We start from the raw sequence: 27,658 nt of genomic DNA on the forward strand, positions 1-27,658 counted from the left end.
GTGAAATTAAACTTTCTAAAATATAAAATATAAATGATATAAAAAAAATAGTGCAGGCCAATAGGCTGGCTAAGCCGGTAAAGGCAGTTGTCAATAAGTCTGACAAAGTAAGGTCTTCGTGATCATACAGTGGAAGAGAAGAAGCACTTTGAATACTTGTTCTCTAACCACACAAATATCCTGCTCTTGCTCTCTCTCTGTCTCATACACACACATATAAATAAATAAATATTTTTTTAAATCTTAAAACTTTCACTTTTTGACTTCTAAAGTAAGAAGAATGACAAGTCACGGGAGACGAGGTGAGGCAAAGACCTTAGTCTTTAAACAAATGTTGTAAGGGTGGATCTTAGGTAGACAGCCTATTGTAAATAATCCATGAGTTCAGTTTAATTAATATGCTTCACTGCGTCAGTGTGCTGAGCAAAACACATTCTCACTCTTTCAGGTTTTTTTTTGCATTTTTATTAATTATTATTATTTATTATATTTTATTCTCTTTGTAGCCCAGCTGTAACCCCTCCCCTAGTCCACTAATAGGGGAGGTCTTCCTCCCCTTCTATCTGATCCTAGCCTGTCAGGTCTCATCAGGACTGGCTGCATTGCCTTCCTCTGTGGCCTGGTAAGGCTGCACCCTCCATGGGGAGGTGATCAGAGATCCCGCCACTGAGTTCATGCCAGAAACAGCTCCTGTTCCCCTTACTAGGCAACCCACTTAGAGACTGAGTTTATGGGCATACATGGTGGTTGATTGGGGTATCAGTCTCTGCAAGGCCCCCAAGGCTGTTTTTGTTTGTTTGTTTGTTTTGGTTCTGTTGATCTCCTTTTGGAGCTCCTGTCCCCTCCAGGTCTTTTTATCTCCCCCTTTTTTCATAAAATTCCCTGCACTCTGCCCAAAATGCTATGGGTCTCAGCCCAACTTTTTTGACACAAGGTCTCATATATCTCAGCTCATGCTTATTACAAACCCACTGTATAATTGAGGGTGACTGAACTTGTGATTTTCTTAGGTTTACATGTCTCATGCTCAGGTTATAGGTGTTAAAAGCCACACCTACTTATGTGTTGCTGAGAGCAGAACTCAGGACCTAGTGCAGGCAAGAAGGACATTTTATCTCCTCAGCCCTCAGACCCTAATTGTTGTTTTCTCATTTGTATGAGTGTGTTATATATTTACACCATAAAAATAGGGAAAACAACCCAACTCAGTACTATATACACGTGTGTGTGTGTCTCAGCTCATTTAAAGAATGTCAGACACACTAAAAAAAAGAAGTTTGTTACTTAAATGAAGATGACCCACGACGCAGATGTGAACTTGACCCTTGACACTCACAGTATGAGCAGCCGTAGACTTCTGCGCGCAGCCCTATGTGGCCTTCTCCGTTCCAGTCCAGGGGCACAATGCGGACATAACGGGCAATGACTGCATGCTGCAGGTCATGTCGCACCACACTGTCAGAATTGACGTTTCCAGGAAAGGCCTGCAAAGAAAAGGAACGTTTACAAACCTCTGAAAAACATCACAGTGACATGCACACTTTGTCTAACAAATGAAACTGATTTTTTTCTTCTCTAGTGATGAAGTTTTATGTTCTCAAATCAGAAAAAAAAACAAAACAAAACATGAATATAAAGCTTTTCTTTCTTTTACTGAGAAATTCATTATTTTGGTGCTTTGGAGAGATAACTAAGAAGGTAAAAACCCTTGTCATGAAGGCTGAAGATTCTTGGGTCCCCAGAACTCATACAAAAGTTAGCAGATGCGGGGGACCTTCAGGAATCCCATCACTCAGAAGTAGCGATGGGATCCTCAGAGCAAGCAAGCTAGATAGATTAGCAGAGCAGGCAGGCTCCTGGTCCTCTGAGAACCTGTCACTGGAAATAAAGTGGACAATTATGGAGAAAAAAAAATCAACTTTGGTCTTCCACAAACAATTACACACATGTGACCCCAGAAGTACGGACTTAGTCAGGCAATACACATGTTCACATTTGTGGGGGAAAGAAAATAAAAAGATATCATTTTAATTGGTAAATAGGCTAAAGTAACCACAGATCCTTTTAAATATACAAATTTCTTCCCAAAGAGCTACCATAAACTCCACTATGGTTCCACAATGACTGGTGGCAGGGACAAGTGAAACAGATCTATCGTGGTGACAGCCTGTGAATTCCCTGATGCCCTGGATTGTTTGGTTCCAGTCCTTCCGTTTCTTTTCCAAGCAGCTGGAAAAGTACTGTCTAACATGAATACATCAGAAAGTATGGAGAATACAGGTCTCCAGATATTACATTTGAGCATTAAACACCAAAACAGAACAAAACAAACAAACAAAAAACCTGCTGCTAAATTTGAGAAGTGTAGGGTGGCTGGCTCACGGAAGTGTACTGTATCACTGCCTAAGAGTGCATTCAATAGTTACTGAAGAATGTTGATTAGTACAATGTTTTCTTACAGAGTCACTACAGTGTAACACTCAGCTGTTCTTTTCATCCAAGCCTGCTTTGAGAGTTAAGACATTATTCTTTTTTTTTAATTTTTTATTTAACTTTTATTAATTACACTTTATTCCTTTTGTGTACCCCCATAAGCTCCTCCCTCTTCCCCTCCCGGTCCCACCCTTCCCTCCTTTCTGCAAGCATGCTCCTCCCCAAGTCCACTGATAGGGGAAGTCCTCCTCTCCTTCTTTCTGATCTTTTTTTTTTTTTTTTTTTTGTTCTTCTCAATGCAGTTTATTCAGGAACCTTGAACAATCTTCTGACCCTGGGGAAAGCCAGCCCACAGCTTAAATAGCCTCTAGGTAGCCAACCCCAGCGTGCCTCGTGGGCAATGTAGATAGGTCCACATACACAGAAGCAAGTCAGATCCTCAGCCTTAGCCAAATATGGAGTTGTTTGTGACAGAGAGCACTCACCATCGGGAAGGTGGAAGGCCATGATCATTCAGGCCTTTACAGCCATTGAACAAAGACATTATTCTAACTGAAGTTTTTCCTTCCTTCTTTCCTTCCCTCCTTCCTTCCTTCCTTCCTTCCTTCCTTCCTTCCTTCCTTCCTTCCTTCCTTCCTTCCTTCCTTCTTATTTGCTTGTTTATTTATTAAATTAAATAGGTTGCTTTTTTCATATAATACACTCTGATTGTGGATTTTCCTCCTGCAACTCCTTCCAGATCCTTCTCACCTCCTGACCAACCACAATCCACATATTTTTCTTCTCCTTTTCAGTTACAACAAATAGGCATCTGAAACAATAATAAAAGAAAAGAAAAGAAACCAGAAAGGGCAAAACAAACTAATAGGAAAAAAAGCCAAAGAAAAAGCTCCATTGATACCGGTAGAACAGAGACACACCCATGTACACTCAGAAATCCTAAGTGTTAACCATCACAGAGAGAATGTGTTCTCATTCATACTGTAAACTATGCAAAGTGATAAATCTATCTTGATATGGTAGTATTTTTAATATAGAAAAACAAAGAAAGGTGCAGCCAAGGATTTAACAGAATATTTATACAATATGTTAATATTTAAACATTTTGCAACTAATTTTTCTAAGTATACTATTTTCTTTAGTCAACATTTAGACTCACAGAGATGAAGTGATGACTGCACCTAAAACATCTAGTCAAGGGAACCAGGACAAAGTCATGAGCTCATATGTCCACTTGCTTTATTTGAAATTTATATTATCAGAGAGAAGTAAATGCATTTTTCCACTTAGGCACAGTATATTTTATTTTCATATTACATGCTTGAATAGAAAATTGAGAAAGGCTGATTGAAAAATTACTGTCAACCATACTTTCATTATAGAATTGGTATGTGCCCTATCTGTGAGATGATCATTTTGCTTGTTTATTTTACTTTTCATTTTTGTTTCCTCAATGTTTTGACACAATCAATATCTTCTTTATTGATTCACTTTTACCAAACATGCTTCTATTGGGATCATTAGCACCAAAATCTCCTCCATGGTTTGGAAATAAGCAATTTAATCTTAGTGGTACTGTTGACTATAATGAAGACTGTTCATCAGAGCTTGTTTCCATTGATGATTTAACTGCCATTGGCCTTGGAAACTATTTCTGTCTCATAATTTCACTCTTTCTCTAATTATGGTAATTTTTCGCATAAGTGTTAAAAAAGAAATAAGACAAAGGCTATTTTTTATAAAAATATTTAATATTTGGAAGTCTGCTTCAAAAGTCAAAAACTGAAATGGAATTTGGAGCTTTATAATATAAAATATTATCATTCAAAATTCAACCTTCATCTAAACAGAAACTATATAATAATAAGAGCTTTCTAGAGACATGAAAATACCAGGAACTTTTATTACTGAAAAACTAATATAAAAATATCAATTTATGGCAACCTTTGATTTATATATTACTGCTTTTGGTTTGTTTTTTGTTTTTTTTGGTGGTAATTTGTATGTTTATTTTTCTATCATGATTTTAGTTAATATAGCAGTCATGTAACTCACTGTGCTTTATAATCAGTAACTAGCAATATAATGCAATCTTTATTTTTTCTGTTACTTTTAGACTCACAACCCTATAAATTACACTAACACCGAAAAAGATAATTTTCAGATGCATTGTAAGTTCCTCAGGAGATTAACGTTAAGGTAATCAACTGCACTGAAGTTTTTAATAATTAAAATGTTTTCCATATGCAGTAATTGTGTTTATATGGCTCAAACAGTATCTCACATGGTCCAAGATGGGCAGCAAACATTTCTATAAACAAAAGACTAGAGAATGCGTTTAGTATTCCACACACTTCTCTGTCCCATGTTCTTGTGCTTTTTCAGCACTTATGTAGTGGGTAACTTATTCTTTCTCGTCTTGCGAACAGGAAAAAGGAAGGAGTAGAGCACAGTTAACCCATGTGGTGGCTACATTTTACCACCCTGTTCCTTAGAGGATTTTTTTTGTCTTTTAGGGAGGGGTTAAAAACAAACTGGGGCAGGGCGCACACTTGGAAGGTGCTTTAGCAATGAGCTATGCCATCACCTCCAAAGAGACTCTGACCTTGGAACAGCCTGTGCTGCCTTCGGACAGGGTCCAAAGATCTTCCTCTGAAGACTTTGTAGCTACTTGGCCTTTAAAAGTCAGTAAACTTTAGAGAAAGAGTTTTTAAATGATGGAAGCATGTAATTTATCAGACTGTAGGTTCAGAAGCATGCTCTGTGGGGGTGTGTGAACTAATGTTTCCCCTCACATGCCATGAGGTCTGAGGTGTGACTTGTAACACATTTTATAAACACAGTAAGTACATTGCGTTCACATTAAAACTTCAGTACAGCCACTTCTGATGAGACCTATGGACTAGGATCAGAAGGAAGGAAAAGAAGACCTCCCCTACCAGTGGACTTGGGGAGGTGCATGCGTGGAGAAGGAGGAGGAAGGGGGGGTTTGGGAAGGGGAATGGAGGGAACTACAAAGGTATACAAAGTAAACAAAGTGTAATTAATAAAAAAAATTAAAATAAAAAAGAAACTTCAAGTACTTTCAAGAGCCTTTACATAAGAAAAACATAACAGATCCAGCAATCTAATGAGATGTTGAGTCTTAAAGATTTTGCTTGATTAAAAATGAGCCTAAAACTTTTAGCCTTTGTGTAACTCAACATAGATAGACCTGTTGGTGTTGTTGACAGCAGTTAGCTTAGGAAACTGCAGGAGAAAAGCAATAATACCAAACAGGTGTTTCCTTATGTGGACGATTATGTGCCAGTGGGAAGACAACTCCACTCCAGCAGAAACAGCCTCTACTCTTCACGTCGAAGTCATAAATCATGCTCTGTGCAATCATTTCCTCTCCAATCCCACTTGTTATTTTATTTCAATTGTCCTATTCTAATAATCTAAAGCAAAAATGAAATATGGACTTGCCATTTGGTAGCTTCATTATGACCTCCTAAGTTATTCCTTGTCGGGGAAGGTATGTAGAATGTTATCCCTTGTGTGCTGTACCTCTCATTCACTCTTTCTGACCTCTTATCCTGGAATCATTGTTTTTATTCAGCTGGTCACACACATCCTGGAAGTACTTTATGACTACAGGTATATTCCTGACCACACTTCCTAAATCTCACCTAAACTAAGGCCACTTCACGGATTGCTAGATTATATATATATATTTGGTCCCTCTGTATTGGATCTCTCAAGTACAGAGGCCAGTGGTCAGCAGCTCCCTATTTACTTCTCCACGGAGTGAATGAATAAAAACTTGTATGCCCCAATTCCTAGCCACTTGCAAATACATTCTTGCTATTTCTATTTTCTATTTATAGTTAATAAGCCATATGCTTGATAATATTCCTACAAGGAAAAAATAGATTGTGCTAGTCTGATTCAAGAAGACACTAGGGTAATGAATAAAAATTTCCCAGAGTTATGAGGTTGTCATTATAATTATGCAAAATAGCTAGAAAAGGCGGATTGTTGGAGAAATGGAAATGGTCATGCAAAATTCAACAGAGACACACTAGCAGTAAAACAAAAACTAACTGTCCCATCTATCAAATCTAGTAAGTTCATATCAGAGAGTCACTTGAAGTTTGTGAAAGCACATATTCGGCTCATGAACCAACACAAACATGAGAAAAAGGTCGCAGAGTTCTACCTGTTTGTTAGAGGCAGCACCACCTTTGGTAACTACTAATCTTGACTGAGGGAATATGTCTCTTCCTTTTAAATGTTCTCATCATTATGCAAGTACCTGAAAATTTATTTACCAGGTAATTAACTTCGCCTTTCCTTGAATATAAGACCAAGGGCATACCCAGGCTTTCTTATACCTCCAGGGTGATATGTTAATACTTTCTGTGCAGTTTGTGTATTGATACTTGGATTGTTTTGCTGAGTAATATTTTCCTGTACAACCAATAGCAAAGATGAATATTTTACATAGTAATAAAGCTGTGTCAGGAATAACAGAAGTAAGCTTAAAAAGGCTAATTAATCCATGGCAAAGTCAGGAATCAGCACGTGATTTCCAAGGTGAAAGGTGATAGAATATCACTCTAGCATATAGGGAGAGTGGGTCGTGGTCAAGGAGGATATTAGAAAGAGAATCTTTGACTGTTGAATAAAACGTTTTATATAATCCGTGGTTAAAGCCATTATCTATACACTACTTCAAAAATATATTAAAAACCAAAAACTAAATGTGCACATATGCAAATTGTTTGTGTGGATAGGTTTAATAGCCTCTTTTCATCTCTCTTCTTGAGATCAAGTGTAAAATGAGATTCCTAACATAGTTAGCACCCAGAGAAGGAGTCTCCTTATCTTTTGACATAAATTCCAACCAGTTTCTTAAAGCCTAGCCCTCCTGTTACCAAGCCTAAGACAAAGTATCTCAAATCCTCATGCAAAAGAAATGATTTGGCACCAGTGTCGGAGTGTTCAGGACCTGTCTAAAAATAAAGAGCCAGCAATCACACACGGAGTTTCTTCAAGATTCACTCAATGAAGCCCCATGGAAAAGTCCAAAACTTAATTCAGTAAACACGGTTTTACAGTTTAACCAATTTGTTCAAGGCAAGAATTCTGCTCTCTTCTGACTGGCACTCATATATATTTTCATGGCAGTTTGTGCACTTCTTTACTGAAACAAGTCTTGAGCATCTCAGGACAGGACAGATCTCAGTGTACGGTTTGTGAACATAGCTTCTCTTGAGTGAGAGCATGAAAGCACACTCTTTGGAAAGCTTCTGCAATAAATCTATTTATATAGCCAACCCAACACTGTCATGAGTGTGAGCAGGAAGAGGCTCAGCTGGCACTGAGAGTGAGAGTTCTTAATAACTAAGTAAATTATTATTTGTAATTTTTGTGTTCTCAGAACCTGAATCCCACTAAATTTCTTTTAATGTATTGAATTACAACACATACTTTATTTTAATCTCCCGAACAACTTCATATGCAGCGCTCCAAGATTACAGTCCTCCCTAGTCATCTTTTCTCCTTCCGTTAACCTCCAGGACTAATAACAGGAAATTCAAGCCTCTTTTGTAAAGTCTAAGAACATGTGACTTTTTGAAAAACTTGATATTCTTCATCCTTGGGTTGTGATCTCATTTAGATTCCAGAACAAGGATGTCATGGTGGCTGCTCTCTCATCTTCCCAGTCATCCTAATTTCTGTCAAGAATCCCTCACTTTAAGACAAATATTGGAGATCAATTCTCATAGCCCCATTTTCAGCCTTACATTGGCATTTGCAAAGTGGACCAGCGTTTTCAGAGTTCTATCAGATGTCTTTATTTGAGGAGGCAGGAGGTGTTCCAAACTGACAGTCAAAGCAAAAACAGGAAGTTCTGTCTACAGATCTCCAAAGTGTGCACCTTTTCCTCTTTTCCCCAAGTTTGCTAACATTGCCATCCTCTTATCTTCCTGTCCTGGGGGCCACATCAGACCCTTCCTCTGCCTCAGTCACTTCATATTGATGGGTCTCCTCCCTTTCCAAGAACAGCTCCCTATTTCAGAAACCACTGCAATGTGTCAAATCTTTCTCCTCTTACAGCTTTCTGGTCCTCTCCCTTCATCTGCTCTCTTTCTTCCTCAAGTCAGTGTGAATACTTCAAGAGAAATCTTTCTAAATTAAAGTCTCAGTTTGCATGAACTTAATTAATTCACCCAAAGTATAGATACTTGCTTTTGTTTACATGTTGCCAACTCAATAAGTTGGAAAGAATAATTTGCACAATTATCACCCTTTGTTTTCTTTATAGGATGCTAAATGATTCACTTAACAGATTCTTCTTAACAAATTAGCCAAATTGACTCAGCTGAACAAATATATTTGTTGTATTGGTGTCCTACAGAGACACCCACATTAGCTTGAGTTAGACCTGAAATTAGTCAATTGCAGCTGGCAATTGACAGAAATTCGATATTTTATTCACACTTTTAATGCTTTCTTCTTTTGAATAATGTAAGAGAAAGCATCTCTGCGGCGATGTGCTTGATATTGGTACAGCTATGCCCATGTTCTCCTGTGCATATGAGATTTTTATTTTCTTTCTAAACTGAATAATTTAGAACTACAAATAGATGACCATCCCTCTAACTTTGGAGCACAATTTGCTCCTCTAAGCCAGAAAACTGAAGAGATGACAACGGCAACGCAGCAATTTGCAGATAAGTCAGTCCTGTCATTTAAAGATGCGGTAAAATGCTGCCCACCAGGATACTGTGTTACTTTTGTGTAAAGTTCCATTGACAAGAACATGTAATAGATAATGCACATTTGTAGTAATAGTACAGTTTTTTAGTAGTACGGTTAGCCCTGAGATAAAGCTAACAAGCAATGGGTTTTGTTACCCAAGAATATAGAAAGATTCTTCACGAAAAAAATGGGATCAGTATCCAAATGGGTACCCTAGTAAGGGGAACAGGAACTGTCTCTGACAGTTTAGGATTTCTAACTCACCAGAACCAATAGAATGCCTCAAGCAGTGGTTCTCAACCTGTGCTTCATGTCCCTTTGGAAAATCTCTATTTCCAAAGATATTTACATTGCACTAAACTGCCATGGGCTACATCTGAGCAGGGGTTTAGGTTATATCCATGAATGGTCCTTGGTTGGAATATCAGTCTCAGAAAAGACCCTGGGCTCAGATTTTTCAGTTCTGTTGCTCTCCTTGTGAAGCTACTGCCCCTCCCTGAGGGAGGAGCAGCTTTACCAGGCCACAGAGGAAGACATTGCAGCCAGTCCTAATGAGACCTGATAGACTAGGGTAGGTGGAAGGGCAGGAAGACCTCACTTATCAGTGGACTTGGGGAGGCCATGGGTGAAGATGAGGGAGGGAAGGTGGGACTGGGAGGGAATGAGAGAGGAGGCTACAGCTGGGATACAAAGTGAATAAACAGTAACTAATATAAAAATAAAAAATAATGTAACAAAAAAAATCCTAAAAAAAAAAAAATGGGATCAGGGATATGTATGCAGTCAGACCTTTTGAGTAACTGACAACCAAAAAAAAAAAAATAGCTACTGGATTACTTTAAGAATAAAATGACACTATACAGATCTATTTTATTCAACTTGGCTTTAGAAAATATCTTAATGGAAGAATGCAAGCAGAAAGTAGCTACCCGGGTGTCACCCTGGGAGGAGATAAAAAGGAAAACAAATGAAGCCTCTAACAAAAAAAAAAGACAGTACAACCCCAAAGCAAATGTTATCTGAGATTATATATTGCTTTCCATATTTAAATGTCATTATAAATATGAAGAAAATATTTCATGTGTTATAAAAATGTAATTATAAAACTTCTATGAATCTTTTTAAAATTTACTTACTCAATGAACAAATATGTATCATTCCTTGTCTGTCTGTTTTTAGATTGTTTTAAATTTAGTAACATGTCCTGGAGGGGATGACCTATACCCCCAGCTCAGATGTAGCCCATGGGCAGTTCAGTCTCTGTGGGTTCCCTATTAAGGGTAGCAGGGGCTGTCTCTGAAATGGACCCAGTGACAAGCTCTTTGGTCACCCCCCCCAAGGGGGATAGCCTTGTCAGCCCACAGAGGAAGAAGATGCAGCCAGCCCTGATGAGAGCAGAAAGGCTCTCAGATAGAAGGGGAAGAGGATCTCCCCTATTAGTGAACTAGGGAAGGGCCATAGGGGGAAGATCAGGGAAGGAGGGTGGGACTGGGAGGAGATGAGGGAGGAGGCTATAGCTGGGATACAAAGTAAGTTAATTGTAATAAATAATAGATTAATAAAAATTAGTAACATGGTCTTAATATGTGACCTTAAAGCTGTAATTTGGGTTCTTTTTATTTGTAAAGTTTTGATAGTAGTATTCTTAATTGATTTCTTTTTTTTTCATCAATTACACTTTATTCATTCTGCATCCCCTCATAAGCCCCTCCCTCCCCTCCCAATCCCACCCTCCCTCCTCCCTCTGCTTGCATGCCACTCCCCAAGTCCACTAATAGGGGAGGTTCTCCTCTCCTTTCTGATCTTAGTCTGTCAGTTCACATCAAAAGTGGCTGCATTGTCCTCTACTATGGCCTGGTAAGGCTGCTCCCCCCCAGGGGGAGGTGATCAAAGAGCAGGCCAATCAGATTATGTCAGAGGCAGTCCCTCTTCACATTACTATGTAACCCAATTGGACTCTGAACTGCCCTGGGCTATATCTGTGCAGGGGTTCTAGGTTATCTCCATGAATAGTCCTTGGTTGGAGTATGAGTCTCTGGGAAGTTCCCTATGTTCAAATTTTCTTGTTCTGTTGCTCTCCTTGTGGAGACCCTGTCCTCTCCAGCTCTTACTATTTCCCAGTTCTTACCTAAAATTCCGTTCACCTGCCCAACAGTTGCCCATCTGGCTCAGTATCTGCTTTGATAGTCTGAAGGGCAGAGGCTTTCAGAGTCCCTCTGTGGTAGGTTCCTAGGTTGTTTCCTGTTTTCTTCTTCTTCTGATGTCCATCCTCTTTGCCTTTCCGTATGGGGATTGGACATTTTAGTTAGGGTCCTCTCTCTTGCTTAGTTTCTTTAGATGCACAGGTTTTAGTGGGTTTGTCCTATGTTGTATGTCTATATGAGTGAGTATATACCATGTGTGTCTTTTTGCTTCTGGGACAACTCACTCAGGATGATCCTTTCCAGATCCCACCATTTACCTGCAAATTTCATGATTTCCTTATTTTTCATTGCTGAGTAATATTCCATTGTGTAGATGTACCACAATTTCTGCATCCATTCTTCAGTTGAGGGGCATCTGGGTTGTTTCCAGCTTCTGGCTATTACAAATAAAGCTGCTACAAACATGGTTGAGCAAATGTCCTTTTTGTGTACTTGAGCTTCTTTTGGATATATGCCCAGTAGTGGTATGGCTGGATCTTGAGGAAGCGCTATTCCTAGTTGTCTGAGAAAGCGCCAGATTGATTTCCAGAGTGGTTGTACAAGTTTACATTCCCACCAGCAGTGGAGAAGGGTTCCCCTTTCTCCACAACCTCTCCAGCATGTGTTGTCACTTGAGTTTTTGATCTTGGCCATTCTCATGGGTGTAAGGTGAAATCTCAGGGTTGTTTTGATTTGCATTTCCCTAATGGCTAGTGAGGTTGAGCATTTCTTTAAGTGCTTCTCTGCCATTTGGTATTCCTCTACAGAGAATTCTCTGTTTAGCTCTTAATTGATTTCTTTCTGGTTAGTAAGGATATATTTACTTGTTATACAAAGACACTTATATATTACAGTGATTTTTGTAAATCTCAGGATTCTATCTTGAATTTTTTATTCATCAAGAATTTCCAAACAGTATAAATAAGTTAGACTTTCAGGCCTTGAAATTTATTAAATGCTGACACAGAGGACCTCTGAAAAGCTCTGCCTTGCAGACTAGCAATGCAGATGCTGAGACTTATGGGAAACCTTTGGACAGAATGCAGGGAATCTTATGAAAGAAGTGGGAAACAGTAAGATCTGGAGAGGACAGGAACTCCACAAGGAGAGCAACAGTACCAAAAAATCTGAGCTCAGGGGTCTTTCCTGAGACTGATATTCCAACCAAGGACTATGCATGGAGATAACCTAAGACCCCTGTACAGATAGATGTAGCCCATGGCAGTTCAGTATCCAAGTGGGTTCCATTGTAATAGGAACAGGGACTGTCTCTGACATGAACTGATTGGCCTGCTCTCTAATTACCTCCCCATGAGGGGTAAGCAGCATTACCAGGCCACAGAAGACAATGCAGCCACTCGTGATGAGACCTAATTGACTAGGATCAGAAGGAAGGAAAAGAAGACCTCCCCTATCAGTGGACGTGGGGAGGGGCATGCATGCAGAGGGTGGAGGAAGGGAGTGATTGGGACTGGAGGAGGGAGGGAACCACAAGGGGGATACAAAGAGAATAAAGTGTAATTAATAAAGAAAAAAAGACAAGAAAATAAATTTATTAAACATTTATATTAGGTTATCTTAGCTATTTTCTTGTCCTGTGTATACACACATGTACATAGAAGAAGTAGAGATTTTAAGTCAAATGGAAATCTGTATGTTTAATTTCTTACCTTTGTATTTTGAAACTGTTTTAGAGTCACAAAACAGTTACAAAAATAATACAAAGAGATCCTCTGGGGATATTTCTTTATAGTTTCTAATGTTTATTGATTGCTGTACAATCATCAAAGCCAGGAAACTGACATGTGCCCAGTATTGTTAACTGAACCGTAGAGGTTAAATCAATTTAATTCCGTATTGTTGTTCTTGTTATTTAATATATTGTTTTATAGATCAAGATGGCCTGAAAGTCTTGGTCTTACTGCGACAGTCTCAAGGGTAACATGCTTTTTGTATACTGTCCAATACCATCTGCCTAGGGCTGGCATCAGGAACAGTGGGCTAGTCCCTCCTGTATCAATCATTAATCAAAAATATGCCCCATAGGCTTATTCACAGCCTAATCTTATGGAGACATTTGCTCAAGTACTGTTCTCTCTCTCATATGACACCAGCCTGTGTTAAGTTGAGAAAACAAACAACAACAATAAACAAAACTATCTGGTACATACGGTTTGTGACTTTCACTGGTTTAGATTAGAAAATAAGTGTAGTATTAGACACAGGAAGCAGATGAAATAAATGTCTGAAGACTGTAGTTGAGATGAGTAAGACAAGGTATCCCTACCTAACTTGAAATGGAGAGCATTATATAATGCAGTATTTGGAGAAGTGAAGAAAGGAGCAAGATAGAACCTTATCTCCAGCTAAGTCCCATAGACGGCGCATGCTTACTAGGAGAGCAAGCATTTTGCTTGCTGGAGGGAAAGAATCTGTGGGACTAAGCATTTTCTAAAAATCACTTCATGGTAAAACCAATATCTTGGCACTGTGAGGACTTATTTGCGTTTCCACTGATGACTGCATGTTTCTGAGGAGGCAGCTGCTGAGAAAATGATGCCAAGTGAGTGTAGAAACTTAGACGTCATTATGAGTGGGTGAGATGACAAGGAAAGAGTAACAGCCCTTAGCTAGGCAGACTTGGGAATGAATAGATCATCAACCTCATGACTACAACTGGTCGCTAGGGCTTCAGAGGGAGAAGTGATGAAAGGCAAACGGAAGGAGCTGTGCAACATTCTGTGCATCTGTGCATCCTTACCAACCAATGTGACCATCCTAGATGTCATGATGTATTTCAGTTTTGTGAGAAGCCAATGGAGTAACTAATGATGCATGGAACCCTCAGTAATGTTTCTTGGAAAGTCAGTCTGACCTACAATTAATTAAAAGTAAAATTTTAATGAAAATATGAAATGCTAAATATCATAAATGGTTTCTTGCATTTCTGATGTCTGCATGATATAGATTTTTTTCCCAATGAGGTAAAATTTATAATCAAACATTGGCACAACTAGTGAGGTAAAACATACACAAAATAATGCTCCCCCTGCAGTGGGTGATGAGGCCCTAAAGTTGAATGCCAGGCTAAGAACCTGAAAGCCACACTGCATTATGCCAGTATATCAAGGAATGCAGAGGGCAGCATCTGGCACCACAGATCCAGGCATACGATCCATTCATTTAAACTATCTCTGCACCCTGAATAGATGGTTATGGATGGCTAAATGTCAAAGATTAACATGTTTTCATACTCAGTGTGGAAGCATAGTGTAGTGACATACAGAATGACCATCACTGCGATATCTGATGAATATGAAATAATGGTGTACTTTCCCGAGAAAAGTAAGTGAATATGTAATGCAGACTTTGAGCATCGTTTCAATGTAAAGAACATATAAAAATGTAAAAATGATTAGATAATGATGCAGAGAAAGAAAATGGAATTTGAGGCTTTAATGCTCTGTAGTAAAATGTGCTTCTTTTTATCTTTTTTGTTTATTTCATTTTTATTTTTTACATATCCCTATTGAAGTCCCCTCCCTCAACTCCTCCCAGTCCAATCCTCCCTCCCTCTTCCATCCTATCCCTTTCCCTATTCCACTGAAAGAGAGAGTTCTCCTCCATAGCCATCTGCCCACAGCTTATCAAGTTTCATCAGGACTGCCTGGAACTAGAAAACACCATCCTGAGTGAGGCAACTTAGAAACAGAAAGACATGCATAGTATACACTCACTTATTAGGAGATATTAACTGTATAATATAGGATAGCCATATTAAAATCTACAGAACTAAAGAAGCTAAACAACAGGGAGTACCCTAGGAAGGGTGCTTCAGTCTCCTTGAGAATGGCAAACAGGATAGACACCAGAAGTGGTGGAAAAGAGGAAACAGGATGGGAGCCTACTCTAGAGGGTCCTCTGAAAGGCTCCACACAACAGTATGTCTAAGCAGATGCTGAGACTCATAGCCAAACTTTGAGCAGAACACAGGAAGTGTTATGGAAAAGGGCGGGGAATAGAAGGACACAGAGGGGACAGGAGCTCCACAAGGAGACCAACAAAGCTAAAAAACCTGAGCCCAGGAGGTCCTGCAGAGACTGATGCACCAACCAATGACCATGCATGGAGAGGGCCTAGACCCTCAGCTCAGATGTAGCCCATGGGCAGCTCATTCTCCATGTGGGTTCCCGAGTAAGGGGAGCAGGGGTTATCTCTGTCATGAACTCAATTGCCTGCTCTTTGATTACTTGCCTCTTGTGATGTGGCCTTGCCAGACCACAGAGTAAAATGTGCTTGAGCTACTGTTTTATTCAGCAAAGAAGAGTTTAACCCATTCTAGTTAGGACCTCCAGAAGAGCTTCAAAGATTAGGAGACTGTAGAATCTTCCTATAAGAGCAGTTTGAATAACATGAATTCCAATCAGAGATGGAAAAACACAGGTACACAGCCATAAATATTCATTTTTTAATCAATATGTAGTGCCCACTATGGTATACTGGAGAGTCATTTCCTCTACATTTTGAAACCTAAGATGTCTTTGGTGAAAGCAAATTGTTATTAGATTTTCACGGTACATACAGATCAGAAGAATAACAGGAATTCATGTACTAGAAGCAATATCGGGGGAGATAAAAATCTGATAAGATAAATTTGGAAAATAAATATGCATGTGTATATATACATATATATAATATAGATTTTGGATTGCTCTAAGTATATATAAAATAATATAGGTGAAAAAATATAAGTATATATATATATATAAAATAATATACATGTATACAAAGTCTATATACCATGTATATATTTATACCCATGTAATGTGCTATATAAAAATTATACTATATATAATGTATACATACTATATACATATATATATAAATGATGCTATATACACACACACATATATATATAGTTACAAAGTGAATTACACTAATGGGCATAGCATAAAAGAAGAGTGTGTTTTTATGTTTTAGGGGAATCATGAGTTGAAGAACCCAAAATAAACTTTCCTGGATCTCATTTAAGTCTGAATGGAAACATGTTTGTCTACGTAAAGCAAAATACTTGACAGAGAGCAGTGACTTCAGAAAAATTCATGTCAAGGAACGTCATTATACTGTTGTATTTTAGATCATCAAGATTGTTATGATCTAAAATACACATGTCATTTAATCTTTGCCTAAATTAAGAATAAAAAATGAATGTATAAGCCCAATACATTTATTCACATGTATGTGGAGGCCAGAGGTCAATGTTGGACCTTTTTCCCCAATTATTACCACTGTTACCGTTTGAGACGTGCTCTTTCAGTGAGCCTGAAGCCCACCGTGTTGGCAGGACTGGCTGGCCAATGATCGTGAAGGAGCCCCGTCTCCGCACTCTCGTCAGCTGGGTTACAAATGCCAGCCTCACGTGTGGTTTTCATGTGGTCTGCAGCCACACACACTCAGGCCTTAGGTGTGCCGCCTCCTTTACCCACCTGCTTCCAGCTCTGTGTCGTATGTAAAGCTTTCTGTGACTACTCAAGAGGAGGTGCGCAAACCCTATCCTATCCTATGCTCGGTATCACCCGCAACATTTCCGCTTCTGCCCCCATTCACCATCCGCTAAGCTCCATGAGTTTCGTCCACACCATGTCACCCCACTTTTGAATTCTTATTTTACGGCCTTCACTTAGTAATGTTCGCAGTTTGTGATACTTAAACCCCAGCGATCATTGCAGGGCCACTTAAAGTACTCGCTCATGTTAGACACTCTTTGAACTAGAACTAATTAGCTTAGTGTCTTTCATTATGCCTAGAATGGCCTGTTTGCACTTCAGATTTGACACACTTGACTTAGTCTTCTGTTAGATTTAAGCTAGATAAAGCAGAGATAAATTTTATTTATTCATATTCCTTCATTCTAGCCTTTTGCCTTCCTTGTGATAAAGATGGCACTCCTGTGTAAAATAAGTTAATAATACATTGGTAAATAAGAATAAAATGCCAATGTCATGGGAATTTTCTAATACTGCACTTTTAGCTATTATATAAAACATGTTTGAAATTCAGCATTTAAGGAAATCCTTTTAGAGAAAAAAAATATGTAGAAAATAACGCAAGATGTGTAATCAATGATACTGATTTCAGATTTCTTTTGGCCTTTGTTGGGAATGATTTTAATTGTACTTCCCATTGCTGAGACTTCCAGGGAGCCACTTCAGAGCCTTCACAGATCTACCTAACATCCACTCAACTTAGGCATTTCTTTGTTCACTGTTAGAAGGACTATACCATAGAATATGGCCAGGGAGAAAGCATGCTGCCAGAGATCAGGTACATTTAGAAATGGGTTCAGGCACTCAGGTAAAGCAGCTACCTTAGATGAAAACTTACTGGCACATTTTAAAGTCCTATGAATAATTCAAAATATAAATTTTTAAATGTTGAATGAATGCTTAATAATTTTTAGGAAACAGAGGTTATTGTAATACTTGATAAAGTTGTCCATTCACTTTCTTTTGTCCCTTGAATAAAGTGACTTGTACTTATTTAATTATTTAGTGACAGGGTCTCACTGTATAGCTCTTATTTTCTTGGAACTCACTATATAGACTGGGATGACTTTGAACTCAAAAAGGTCTACCTGTCTCTGCCTCTTGGGAGCTTAGATTAAAGACATGAACAATCACAGCAGGCCAACTGCTCTATTATTTTTAATGAAATTTTTATTTTTTACATTAATTACATTTTATTCGCTTTTGCATCCCAGGTGTAGCACCCTCCCTCATTCCCTTTCAATCCCACTCTCCCTCCCTTATCTCCTCCCATGCCCCTCTCCAAGTGCACTGATATGGGAGGTCCACCTTCTTTTCCATCCGACCCTAGCTTATCAGGTCTCATCAGGACTGGCTGCAATGTCCTCCTCTGTGTCCTGGCAACTGCTCTATTTTTATCATCCATTCTTTACTCAGAGATACTTTGTTTACATTCACTGAAAATAAATTATTAGTAAGGAGATAGCAATAATATTGAGTTACTCAAATGACAATAAAATATTTACCTTGTCTTCAAAAAATATTTATACAAATTAAATATAAGAAATTAATATCTATTCAACTCTTGACTACAGCTTAAAACCAGCATTGGGTCATTTTCAGAAAGGGATGACTGTGGCTCTCCATATCAAACAGGCCTTTCTTGTCATTCTGCTTTGGTGAATCACAGTTGACGAAGGACCTGGCTCTCATTGCCTTTGTGTCTTGTTATCCTCACAGATGACAATTTGCTTACTTGGCTAAGACAGTCCGTTTTAAAGATGGAATCCTTGAAATTGATAGTGACCTTCAATTTATAATTGCAAGGGTTTTCATAGCCATCATTTGAAATAATGTGATTTTTTTTCCCTAAAAGGAGAGTGTGAATAAATTTCCAATGATTTCCAGTCATAAATATCTCTGCGTAAAGCATGAGTGATGAAGATTTTGTTCGTTTCTACTCTTTTTTTTTTTTTTTAGCCCCTTCCATATCAAAGCTACTCCCTCAGGGATGGGGGATGGCTCAGTGGTTAAGAGCACTCGTTTTTCTGGGAGGTGACCTAGTTCAATTCCTAGCACCCACATAGTGGCTCACAACTGTGTGTAACTCCAATTTCTGGGCATCCTACACCCTCTGACAGCCTCCATGGGCATCCAGCACTTACATGGTGGTACACATATATACATACAAGCAAATACTCATACATGTAAAATAAAACAAAAGCATCTTAAAACAGAAACTGCCCTCTAGTTAAAGTCTAGTGAACTGTGTAAGAGATTTTGAAAACCATCGTTGATTTCAAGCAAGTAAAAATCACAAGTTGTGCTTCCTGCCTTAGCATGGAGTGACGGAGGCAGACAGGGTCTAAGACAAGAGGAGAGTAAGAGCCTTGACCAGTTAGAAGTTTGCTGCCATGTAGAACATTGGCCAGTTTTGCATCTAACTTAACAAGTCTATGTCACCTTTCCTATTTGGCCGACCATATAAAATATTCCTTCATGTCTTTATAACTATTAAAATATGTATTTACTTTTATTTTATATGTAGGGCCCTTTTGTCTGCATGTATGACTGCATACCATGTACATCCAGCACTCACAGAGGCCAGAAGAGGATGTCGGGTCTGCAATTACTGGCAGTTATATGCTGCCACATAGGCTCTGGTAATCCAACACAAGTCCTTTGGAGGAGCAGCCAGTGCTCTTACTCACTGAGCCGTCTCTTCTGTTCTGTATGTTTATGTATTAAAATGGCCCTAGATTCCTGCCGCATTCCACACTAATGATTTAACAAGTAATGGATATAGCTTCTCTGTTCACTTATAAAGGAATCATATTTTTAAACCATGTTGGAATTCATATCTGAAGATACACAATAAAAAGAATTTTTAAGATGAAATCATGCTGCCAGGCAGGCATAGCAAGCCTGAGTTGACCCTACCCTGTGACACATGGCATGGGTTGCACATAGCACTCCTGAGTCAAACCCAGATACCCAGTGGCCCCAGGTGCCACTAAGATGAACAAATAAGTGGTGGAGAGATGGAAGAGGAGGAGAAGCAGAAGGATATGTGCACAATGAAGAAAGGCAGAACCGGAGATTCCAGGGCAGTGAGGAATAGCCTGGTGTTAGCAGCCAGCGATGCCACCTGGGCCATGGTGAGGTTCTGGCCCATGTTGCAAATGAGTGCCATGTACTCGGTGACTGGTGACTCTGCAGCAGAGAGTGTGTTAGCACCAAAGGCTGGGAAATATCCCTGGTCTAGGCTGCCACCCGGGGCCATGTTGGTGCTAGAGGGTTGTGCAGAGCTGTGCCCACCTCTGGGTAGTGCAGATGTTGTGAGAGCAGGGGAGCCAGCCCCTATCCTCGCCACCTATAGCAAAGCACTCAGGAGAGCAGGCCATGGAGATACAGTCAAGCTGTCTCTGGTTGTGGGGGCTGCATTTGAGCCCGCTCCAAGGATGTGAATATTTGCCAGCGGTGACATTAGGTGGTGCTGGAGAGCTGGCCCTAGTGAGGTGGGAGCAGGAGAGCTTACAGGCTGACTGGCTCACCTACCTCCCAGACACGAATTCAGAGCTTTGAGTTGGCCCACCCCAATATCTACTCCATCTATGAACTGCTGGGACAGGCAAAGGGGTGTTCCTACATATCCCAACTGGAGGATCTCCATGACACAGGCCAACAACAGGACATCCCAGAGGACTCTTGGTGAGGATCTAGTATTGATGGTGTAGCAGAAGCCAGACGTCTTCAATGGCCAATGACTCATTGCAATGCACATTTGTAAGTTAAGAAGTGTGGACAAAATGTATACTGTGTGATAGCCTACATAATCTACAACAAGATTTTTTTCCTTTTCTTTCTTTTTTGTGGGGTCAGGGAGGTTGCAAGAGAAGAGGGCAGGTATGAAGAGTCAGGGAGATGAGCAAGATTAATTTGCATGATGTGATATTCACAAATAATGGAAAGTTAAATTTAGAAAAAAAGTTTTCAGAAAAAAAATTGCCTTTTCTTACAGTTTGTTAAGTCTTAAACATTATCAAAATTGTTTTCTGGAGGGATTTTGCAAAGAAAGTGTAAAATAGACATATAAGCATTTATGCTTGTACAAAAATATTCTCATGTAACACAATATAATGAACTATGAAAAACATATACAATATACAGTGAAAAAATTAAATCATATTTTAAAACAAAATTAAATTAGGAATGCTAAAATGTTTAATTTGTTTCAAACCTCAATTGTGCTTAAAATAATTTTAAGCACTTAACATATAAAGTATATATGTATTTCAATATTTGCATACAAAATGGTTAGTTACAGCACAAACAAAAAAAAGGTATCATAACAAAGTAATTGCAATAACTAGGGCAAAAATTCTCAGAACACAATTACTTGGAATTGATGTTTTATAGCAAAGTACTTCCTTTAATGTTCCATCTTAAGAAGTGGCAACAGTTATTAGACTTTGCTGTCCACTGGCATGGAATAATGCGGAAGAATATAGCGTGAAATAAACAGTGATGAAGAGGATAAAGAGGAGAGGAGGAAAGGGTGTGAGAGCAAAGTCAGAGGGATGTGGTAAGAAGTGGAAATACAGGACGAGAGGAAGAAGGATAGCAGCTTTAAAGCACATTGATCTAAGTTTAATTATAGTGCTGAAAATGATGACATCAGATCCTTTAATTGGGCTTTAGAGTGTACCCTAGGTTATATTACTGAAACAGTATTAAATATAATCTGGTGAAGTTTTCTTGAGAATCTTGAGGACTAATAGAGCTGCCTGAATCCAGTCCAGACCTCTGCTCAGGTCATTATGCCCTCAGCAGCTGCTTTCTTCTGACAAGCCCACCCTCCACTCCTCCAACCCCCGCATGAGCCTGGGTTCCAGGAAAATGTCAGGCTATAGATCTCAAGTTGCCACATGCCCCGGGACATCAGAGTAGCCGCAATATCTCTCACGATGTTAAACGCCTATACCTAAACTACGTTTGTCCTCTCACTTCCCTCACACTGCACATTTTTAACACAGATTCTCTCCATACTACTTGCCTCATGGGAATAAAAAACAGCCTTGCTTCAGCCTCTTACTGTTCCCTGTACCGTCCTCTGAGATCTGTAAGAAGGGACCTTTCACTGTGCTGCAGGGGCCTGGACTCTCACTAGATGCCCAGCCACACTGTCTATGGAATTGCACAGAGGCCTGAACCTTTCTTAAAGTCCTCACCATGCTGCCCTGGATATATACAACTGTCTATGGCTCTCTTAACTCCATAAGAGCAATCTTTGTTAGTGCCTCATCTGAATTCCAATGGAGACCCCCACCCCCGCCCTTGGCTTCAGCACCTCAACATCAGCATGGCCCTGTGCAGGACATGTGGCCTTCATATGTCATAACATCAGGCTTGCCCTAATGTGCAGTGTCCTTGGTACCTAACTTTCCCAGTTACCCCTGCAGGACCCATTCTAACTTGTCTGTGGTGCTGCTGCTTAAATCCTATTCTCTACAGCAAAATAGCCAGAAGCGTTACAGACTACTATGAATTTTATTCACCTGAGTTTTCCCTTAAACATAATTACTGGCCTATTCAAAGATGCCTCCCAGATATGACAGTTTTATAATCTCAAATTTGAAAACTGAATCTTACACACTTTGGCAAATCCAGGAGAAAAGTACTCTGTTAAGATTGAACTATCTATCAGAACACCCTCAAGGATCAGCTGTAAGTCTTACATATGCAAGCCATTATTATAAAAATCCCCAAGGAAAAAGTGGATAGTGTGGCTTTACAATCATTCAAACCACAGGCTTTATTATATGGTTTGAAGGTCTATTATTCCCCATTACTCTGAAATGGGAAAGGTGTTGGAGGATTCCAATCCCAAAAGAGCAGCCTTTCAGACTGGACCTCTCTCAGAGATTTCTCAATCTGTTAAGTTTATAAAGACATGGGGATTGAACTCAGCACAAAGGTGTTTGACTCTCAACAACACCTTAGAGAAGCAAGGAGTCTGCTGATTGAAAACTTTATTTCTCACTGGTTTTCCTGTCTCCAGCAAGAGAATAGCAATGTTTGCTAAAGTTAGCATAGAAGTGCCAACAAGGTTTTGAAATGTCAAGGCTATTAAACTCCCGAGGTCTAGATAGCAAGTTGTTGGCTTTCCAGCGCGCAGAGGAGGTAAACACAGTGCAATGAAAATACGGTTATACTCCAACATCCTCAGTTAAAGCAAACATGGAGGGTTCCGCACTCCATTCTCACGTTCCTTGCTTCCTTGGAGTGCCAGGGGATTTGGCCTTGAAAGGAAGTTTTGTCAAGATTCAGTATGTGACCTTTGAGCTCTTCCTACAGAAACATAAATGAAGGGATATGTTGGGTTTGAGTTGGATTTTAAGGCTAAGGACGGCAGGAGTAGAAAACAGTTATTGATGAGGCTTCTAAGACTTCCCTTCTACAACGCTTCTGGTTTTCCATGTATTTTAACACAGAAGAATGCAGGGTTCAAAACCAGAGGCGCATGGGAAGCAGATGTGCTGATAAAAAAGGGTTTAGTGGTTTACGCTTATTTTGTGATAAAAATGTATAATTAGGGACTCGAGAATTATTCTAACCTGTTCATTAAAAGGACATAACTGAGATTCACCTCAAACCATCATAGTTGGGAAGACTATATCATCCCTTGTGCTTCTCGCTAAAGAAACTGAGTTATGATGTTAGAGGGCGTGGTGTTTTCAAGTTGATCATTTTTAGAAATAGAGTTTTTTGTTTTTGTTTTTGTTTTTGGTTGATGTCAACATTGGCAATACAGAATAAAGAAATCATTCCCTGTTTGGATCTGAAGGCAAAAAAAAAAATTGATTTAAAATAAGATGGTGCGAAATGACCCAACAACCTCATGTTTTCTCAGTTCTTCCAGCAATCCTTTTAGGAGCAATTTACCAAGAAAGGCCAGAGTGTCCTGACAGTGTGCCCAAAGACCAAAGCATCTGTAGTGTTCTTTATATTCCAAATAAGGCTAATTAAACTACACCAACTATTGCTTTGGCTTTTGATTTCTAAATTTTGTAGAAAGTGTGTACTGGCCAGAAGTATCTTATGGAAGTTAACAGATGTACTGAAATGTTTTAAGATAACTCCTTAATGTTTACAAAGCACTTTAAAATATTTTATCTTGTGAGCATAGGTATTCTGTTGGTGTGTGTGTCTGTGTATCTCATGCATACACTGTTTGTGGAGGCCAGGAGACGCTGTCAAATGCCCTGGGAATAGAGTTGCATAAGATTATGAGCTGCTTTAGAAAGTCCTTTAAGGTTCTTAAATTATTTTTTCCCTTTTTTTTAAAATTTTTCATCAATTACACTTTATTCATTCTGCATCCCCTCATAAGCCCCTCCCTCCTCCCCTCCCAATCCCACCCTCCCTCCTCCCTCTGCTTGCATGCCACTCCCCAAGTCCACTAATAGGGGAGGTTCTCCTCTCCTTTCTGATCTTAGTCTATCAGTTCACATCAAAAGTGGCTGCATTGTCCTCTACTATGGCCTGGTAAGGCTGCTCCCCTCCAGGGGGAGGTAATCAAAGAGCAGGCCAATCAGATTATGTCAGAGGCAGTCCCTCTTCACATTACTATGTAACCCAATTGGACTCTGAACTGCCCTGGGCTACATCTGTGCAGGGGTTCTGGGTTATCTCCATGAATAGTCCTTGGTTGGAGTATGAGTCTCTGGGAAGTTCCCTGTGTTCAAATTTTCTTGTTCTGTTGCTCTCCTTGTGGAGACCCTGTCCTCTCCAGCTCTTACTATTTCCCAATTCTTACATAAAATTCCATTCACTCTGCCCAACAGTTGCCATCAGGCTCAGCATGGAAAACATGGAGTTAGTCAATTTACATGGAGCACGTCTCGCCCCTGGGGGCAATGGTCTCCTGAACCTACTCAGACCTCGGACTCCACCACTGCTAGTTCTAGAACTGATGCAGGATGTTCCAATGAAGGGGTTAAGGCTTCTCATAATATTTCCTATAAACCCACACCTGTTTGTTTATATCCCCCATTTTTATTCATTATTAGCCAGATAGAGCCAAGTAATTGTGGTAATGATACTTGCTTTTTTACCCAATGCTGGAATGCTACTGAATTTAGGTATGCCCTAGTTACTCGCATGCCACGCTGGGTGCCTGTACCCGTTGATACCCCTCACGCTATGACTCTCTTCAGACAGAAAAGGGATCTTGGAACTACAGCCACCATTGTTACTGCCATCTCATTGGTGGCTGTTGGAGCTACAACCGGGGCATTAGCCATGAGTCATACTGGGCAGACTGCTCAGACCCTGAATAATCTTTTAGCCAATGTAGCTCATGCCTTAGTTGTACAAAAAGGAATTAATGCTCAACTAAAAGGAAGCTTGATGGTATTCAATCAGAGGATTGACCTCGTGCAGGAGCAAATTGATACCCTATGGCAAATCGCTCAACTTGGCTGTCAATGAAAATATGCTAGACTTTGAGTCACTAGCATACAACATGAGAATTTTTCCTGTGCTGCAAATCTGTCTAAGCAATTGTCGAGCTATATTTTAGGTAATTGGACTGGAGAATTCGATACTACGATGGAGCAGCTGAGAGTGGCCATTGTCACAGTAAATTCTACCAGAGTGGACGCAGGACTAGCCACAGGATTATCATCATGGATTGCTGCAGCCATGAATCATCTGAAGGAATGGGCGGGTATGGGAGCGTTAGCAGGCCTTCTGGTGTTGGTCTCCTTGGTTTGCCTGTGGTATATATGTAAGATTAGAGTCTCACAACAGAGAAATGCAGCCATGACCATTCAGGCCTTTACAGCCATTGCAGCAGGACAGTCTCCCCAAGCATGGTTGGCTACCATAAAAAGCTAAAATGTTATGCTCAGGATGCGAGGCTAAGCACTGCACTCAGGGTCAGCCACTTTGGACCCAGAGAAGAGCATGTCTGATTGCATGCGGGTTGATGCCCCAGGTCCCGCCTCTGAGAAAAAGGTATCGGACGGGTCTGATGCTCTTTGGGTGGATGACACCTAAATGAACATCTGTACAAAGTCCCAATTTATTTCTAATATCAGAGATCAGACCTCTACTCTTGCCTGATGCGTCTAAAACAAAAAGGGGGAACTGTAGAGAGCTGCGGAATGCTATGCCTTAAAGATGAAGCTGGTTTCTGCCTTCCACCTTCCCGATGGTGAGTGCTCTCTGTCATGAACAATTCCACATTTGGCTAAGGCCGAAGATCTGGCTTGCTTTCATGTATGTGGACCTATCTGCATTGCCCACATGGCACGCTGGGGTTGGCTACCCAGAGGCTATTTAAGCTGTGGGCTGGCTTTCCCCAGGGTCAGATGATTGTTCAAGGTTCCTGAATAAACTGCATTAAAAAAAAAAAAGATTATGAGCTGCAAAGTTGGTGCTAAAAATTGAACCCAGGTCCTCCGGAAGAGCACACAGTGCTCTTAACCACTAAGCCTTCTTTTCAGCTCTCACAAAACACTTTTATGGCTGGATCTTGAGGAAGCGCTATTCCTAGTTGTCTGAGAAAGCGCCAGATTGATTTCCAGAGTGGTTGTACAAGTTTACATTCCCACCCGCAGTGGAGAAGGGTTCCCCTTTCTCCACAACCTCTCCAGCATGTGTTGTCACTTGAGTTTTTGATCTTGGCCATCCTCATGGGTGTAAGGTGAAATCTCAGGGTTGTTTTGATTTGCATTTCCCTAATGGCTAGTGAGGTTGAGCATTTCTTTAAGTGCTTCTCTGCCATTCGGTATTCCTCTACAGAGAATTCTCTGTTTAGCTCTGTTCCCCATTTTTTAATTGGATTACTTGGTTTGCTGCTTTTCAGCTTCTTTAGTTCTTTATATATACTGGATATGAGTCCTCTGTCAGATAAAGGGTTGGTGAAGATTCTTTCCCAATCTGTAGGTGGTCTCTTTGTTTTGATGATGGTGTCCTTTGCTTTACAGAAGCCTTTCAGTTTCATGAGGTCCCATTTATTGACTGTTGCTCTAAGAGCCTGTGCTGTTGCTGTTCTGTTCAGGAAGTTTTCTCCTGTACCAATGAGTTCTAGGGAATTCCCCACTTTTTTCTAGCCGATTTAATGTGTCTGGTTTTAGGTTGAGGTCTCTAAGCATATATCCAAAAGAGGCTCAAGTACACAAAAAGGACATTTGCTCAACCATGTTTGTAGCACCTTTATTTGTAATAGCCAGAAGCTGGAAACAACCCAGATGCCCCTCAACTGAAGAATGGATGCAGAAATTGTGGTACATCTACACAATGGAATATTACTCAGCAATGAAAAATAAGGAAATCATGAAATTTGCAGGTAAATGGTGGGATCTGGAAAGGAGCATCCTGAGTGAGTTGTCCCAGAAGTAAAAAGACACACATGGTATATACTCACTCATATAGACATACAACATAGGACAAACCCACTACAACCTGTGCATCTAAAGAAACTAAGCAAGAGAGAGGACCCTAACTAAAATGTCCAATCCCCATCCGGAAAGGCAAAGAGGATGGACATCAGAAGAAGAAGAAAACAGGAAACAACCTAGGAACCTACCACAGAGGGACTCTGAAAGCCTCTGCCCTTCAGACTATCAAAGCAGATGCTGAGCCTGATGGGCAACTGTTGGGCAGAGTGAATGGAATTTTAGGTAAGAATTGGGAAATAGTAAGAGCTGGAGAGGACAGGGTCTCCACAAGGAGAGCAACAGAACAAGAAAATTTGAA

The 27,658-nt window shown here is 39.9% G+C and overlaps 1 protein-coding gene across 1 annotated transcript in view; it reads right to left on the reverse strand.

The window, feature by feature from the left end:
- Positions 1 to 27,658, reverse strand: part of Cntnap2 (contactin associated protein 2) — a 2,202,731-nt gene that overhangs the window by 1,330,940 nt on the left and 844,133 nt on the right. The window contains exon 4 of the mRNA XM_060380093.1: positions 1,337 to 1,484. Within this exon, the coding sequence (XP_060236076.1) occupies positions 1,337 to 1,484 (148 nt within the window). The remainder of the gene's footprint in view (positions 1 to 1,336; positions 1,485 to 27,658) is intronic.

Source organism: Meriones unguiculatus, chromosome 3 (genome assembly GCF_030254825.1).
Source record: "Meriones unguiculatus strain TT.TT164.6M chromosome 3, Bangor_MerUng_6.1, whole genome shotgun sequence".
Lineage (NCBI taxonomy): Eukaryota > Metazoa > Chordata > Mammalia > Rodentia > Muridae > Meriones > Meriones unguiculatus.